This window comes from Guillardia theta (assembly GCF_000315625.1).
Source record: "Guillardia theta CCMP2712 unplaced genomic scaffold GUITHscaffold_7, whole genome shotgun sequence".
NCBI lineage: Eukaryota > Cryptophyceae > Pyrenomonadales > Geminigeraceae > Guillardia > Guillardia theta.
The window spans coordinates 11,332-15,806 of record NW_005434667.1 but is presented as its reverse complement, the minus strand read 5'-3'; the positions used below and the strand labels follow the sequence as shown (position 1 = coordinate 15,806).

Sequence of the window (4,475 nt, the reverse complement as noted above, 5' to 3'; positions counted from 1 at the left end):
ATCAGAAAGGGAGGGAGGCGACATTCGAACAAAGAACAAATGGATTTGAAGAGATCGATCCGCAACTTGCGGACTAAACTTAGGGAAGCATCACAGCAAAGCCCAGCGACTGGAGTACCTACGGAAGCTACATTACAAAGAGAATTGCGAACTAAGATCGAGAGGTTCAGAACGATATGTGAAGAACAAAACAACGAAGTTTTCCAAGAGATCTGCCAACAGCAGCAAACACGGCTAGGCACGGTAGGCAGCCGTGAATCCCAGAATGCAATGGGACGCAAGAATGATTTCATTCCCAAAGAACCGATGATAAGTCAAGACATCAAGAAAAAACACCCTAACTCCCTTCGTTGCCACAAAGGCTTGGCTCTTCGACTGCTCGGCAAGATAGTCGACAATGCCGACGAGCTCATCAACCAAATCGAAGCAACCTTATCTAGCGAAGACACGAGGGGCGTTAGAGCATTTTGGAGTGCAAACCAGCAACTGATGATTGGGATCGAGCGAGAAGGGACAGATGACTGGATCTTTCTATCACTGCTACCTGCAAACACAATCACGAAAGCAATTGTAGCACTAGAAGAATCGGATAAAACAACATGGGAGATAGCAGGATACCGTGATCTCACGGATCATCTCCCAATGCAGAAGGTTAGAGAGCTAGAGGACGCGGACCATACACGATTCTTCTTCAGCGTCAACGCATGCACGAAACAAGGGACCTGCTTAAAATGCTCAAACATCGGATGTATGCTCCCCTTGGCTGACTCAAGCGACGAGACCATCGGAGGGGGAGGGATTACCCCGTACTGCACAAAATGTAAGTCGTTCACAACCGTGGCCCCAAGACGGATCACACCGCCTGAGGGGGTGCAGCTTTCAAGGAGACAACAACAGGAAATCACCAGACCCCTGGCACCGGGAGAGATTGATGTCTGGCTCGCCTCGGCGCCGAGACGAAAGGCTGCAGGACTTGACCTCATTTCGAACGAAGTGCTGCGGGCGCTGCCACCAGCATGCCGAGAGGAAGTTGGTAAGTTAGTCAATGCAGCCCTAGAAGGCAAAGCTGAGGTTCTCAACAAGACAGCGAGAGTACGCCTCCTGCCAAAAAATCAATTCTGTCACATTCTCGAAAACATGCGGCCAATATGCGTCATGTCAACGCTTACTCGACTAGTTCAGGCAATCCTGGCGCATCGTCTGAGTAAGACAGTAGAAGCAAATAACGTCCTCACAAACTTCCAGGAGGGGTTCCGTCCAGGCAGAAGCACAAGTCGGCAGGCTCATCGACTGATCTCGATCGTAGAAGAAGCAGAAGAGGCCAAAACGTCCCTCATTCTCTTGTACCTGGACTTTGCGAACTTCTTTAACAATGTGGCGATCGAGGTGGTCGAGCAGGCAATGAACAGCCTAGGCTTCCATCCTGAAGACATTAGAACTGTGATAGCCTGCAACAGTGGAGTCGAACTGCAAATACAAACAAACGAGTTCAACACAGGGAAAATACCTCTAATGATCGGGCTGCCACAAGGTGGAGCAAGTAGCCCACAACTGGCCAACTTGGTGCTATGCATCCTCTCTAGGCAATTGGACAAGTGCAGCACAGGAACAACAAACAACCTGTCCTTCGCCGATGACATGGTACTCATCGCACACACGATGAAAGAAATGCGAGAGTTGGTAGCAGTGGTGGATTCCTTCTGCAAATGGTCAGGACTGCAAATCAACAATAAGAAATCAGAGATAACCAGCTTCGACTATGCTCGCAAGGGAGAGGTTCCTGGTGCGAACAAAATAACGGTCATGGGGGAACCTGTCGAAGCCCTACCGGCTACTAAACCGTTCAAATATCTCGGCTATCGCATCTCTCTGTGGAAGGAAGAAAGACGAAGAATAAAGGGCTGCCCTTTCACTTGGGGAGAACGAGCATACGTCTTTGAAGAAACCAAAGAACTGATCAACAATATCAGCTCGTCGAGTTATACTCCTGCGCAAAAATTTTACCTGGTGAAAGTTGGAATTCTCAACGTCTTTCGCTACTCCGCAGTCATGACTGGATGGACTTGGCGAGACCTACAAGAATTAGATCAACTGTGGATACGAGCTTTTAAAAAAGCGTTAGGCCTAAGCAAAAGTACAGGGAATGGTATATTCTACCTGCCAACAGAGAATGGAGGGCTGCAGGTCCCTCATCCTGCCCCAATCCTAGGGAGAGCAGCGTTACGATACATCGAACGAGAAGTGAATAGTAAGCATGGTGGAGACATCCAAGATAGACTGATATCTAAACTCAGAAACTCGTGCGTAAAATGGGGGTGTCAAACAATGCTCGAGCTCCAAAGAGAAATGAATTTTCGAACTATGGAGCGGGATGTGGTGCGGGGACCCGAAGCTTTAGCAGTCTGGCTGGCGGAAAAACTAAACACGAGGATCAGCTGGGCCCATATAGAAGCAGGTCACCTACCTGGAAGCATCTCCCTCCTTCATAGGATGGAGGATATGGTGGCAAACTTGAACGACTGTAACAGACCACAGGGCTGGACGAACTTCCAAGCCTTATGGAGGCAACTCCCGAAACTCCAATTCTCCTTGCTACGCAATGTACGACCTATCGCGGACGAAGAACTGCATTTGCCAAGGAAGCTCTGGCCTTTCCCAAGGCAACGCGAGGAGGCGGAGGGGATCGTAATGCAATTGCTACAAGAAAATGTCATCTGGGTAAGCAGCGTCAACAGAGCATCAGGAACAAAGAGGAAAAGACGAGAGGCTGTCACACAGGATAGTGCTACAACCCGAAAACGAAAGTCACACCCGCAATCAGAGGAGGACCGGGAGGAGACATCCAAAAAGCATCGGGAAGCAGCAGAAGAGAGAAGGCCACACCCAGCTCATGCAAACACAAGATCCCTCATGGCTAAATTACTAGGCAATCTGGATCAACAGGAACACCTTATCCTAAAAGGTAAGGAAAGTTTCAAAATCAAGGGCGACATAGCAATCATGGACCGGCCCAGAAGTCACACGGGCCAAGAACAAGACATCAAAGAAGCCGAACCTTCCCTTCGCTCGGCACCATTTGCGAGGAAAGAAGATGAAGATGGCGCCAAGAACCCAGAGAAGACAGAGATCCTACTGCAAATTGCTAAGCATATCAGCAAAAAACACAACAGCTTACTCAACTCGCAAGCTTGGTGGGAACATCTAACCACCGCCATGGCTGAAATCCGAGATAGACAACAAGGCCTTCCGCTGTCGTACGAATTTCTAGAACACTTGGGGATGCTCGCTGAAACAAAACAGTTCAGCAACTGGCCCACCCTCTATCACCCGACAATCCAGGCCGCAACAGACAGCTTGCAGGACGACGAGGTTCGACGTGAAATAATATGGATCGACCAACAGGAGCAATACCTCAGCCACGCCGCATGCGAGTCCGGAACAATCATGATCGGATGGAACCAAACTTGCTTCAGGAAAGAAATCCCTGACGGCTTCATGCTAGTCGGTAAGGTACCTAAAGGATCAGAAATATGTTACGCTGCAAATTTCTGGAGGACGGGCGATCGGAGCCTCAGGAAGTCACAAGACGACCTGATTGTCTACTGCAAAGAGTCGGAACAAGAGAGAATAATTGTCCAACTCACAGTACACCTGATCCCTGAACAGGAGGAGCTACAAGAATACCGAAGGAAGCAAAACGAAAACTATCAAGCCTCGGCCAAACAGGAGAAGAACAGGAACCACGTGTGGTCCGCAATCCACGGCGACATATCACGAAACAGGAAGGGTCGATCAATGTCGATAGGATACAGCACGCAAGAAAAGGAAGGAGAGCAGGAACGCGGAGCGATCAAGATACACGGAAAATGTAGCGTCATCAGAGCACATACCATCGCACTCTGCATACTCCTACAAGCGATTTGGGAACAAAGAGGCAAACAGAAAACAATCAGGAAAATCTTCGTCCTCTTTAAATCAACCCGAATGCATCGCTTTCTTACGGACACCCTCAGATGGTCTACCATGCAGTATGAAGACGAGCTCGTATACGACTTGGCAGGAAGACTGCAGGAATGCCTGAGCAAATTTCAGCGGGAAGGCATTGAGATCAACCTCTCTCTGATCGCAGACCACACCGTAGTGCAAGAAGCTGCAGAGGAAGCTCGCAAGGGAAAATCCTCCTTCTCCTCCACGTGGGAAAGGGCCCTCATCGACAGCGACTTGGGATTCTGCATTGCAGACGAAGAGAACTTCAAGCCGGGGATGGATCGACTGAAAATATGGGATAAGATAATCAGAGAAGAACAACTGGAACTGAGGAGGAAAGAAGCCCCCCTTACCTTGACGGAAACCTTTCTCCTGGAACCACAAGTGGGCAGAAGGATCCTAGGTCGAGCCTTACAGAGGTGTCGAGGATCAGTACTTCGGACAGCCATCCAAGCTATTACCTGGTCAGCACCTACGAGGAAAAAGCT

At 49.3% G+C, this 4,475-nt stretch overlaps 2 protein-coding genes across 2 annotated transcripts; both read left to right on the top strand.

Moving 5' to 3' along the window:
* The first annotated feature begins 272 nt into the window (after positions 1-272).
* On the top strand, positions 273-1,144 carry GUITHDRAFT_150434 (hypothetical protein). Its single transcript, XM_005839701.1, has 3 exons — positions 273-544; positions 619-809; positions 860-1,144. The coding sequence occupies exons 1-2, from the start codon at positions 307-309 to the stop codon at positions 621-623; spliced, it is 243 nt and encodes an 80-aa protein (XP_005839758.1). The 5' UTR covers positions 273-306; the 3' UTR covers positions 624-809; positions 860-1,144.
* Positions 1,145-1,378: 234 nt separating this feature from the next.
* Positions 1,379-2,382, top strand: GUITHDRAFT_150432 (hypothetical protein; the record flags this gene model as incomplete). The annotated part of the gene is made up of 5 exons (XM_005839700.1): positions 1,379-1,700; positions 1,749-1,780; positions 1,841-1,953; positions 2,005-2,104; positions 2,158-2,382. Coding segments are annotated over exons 1-5 (521 nt in total), but the record flags the coding sequence as incomplete, so codon positions are not given.
* Between the last annotated feature and the right edge of the window lie 2,093 nt (positions 2,383-4,475).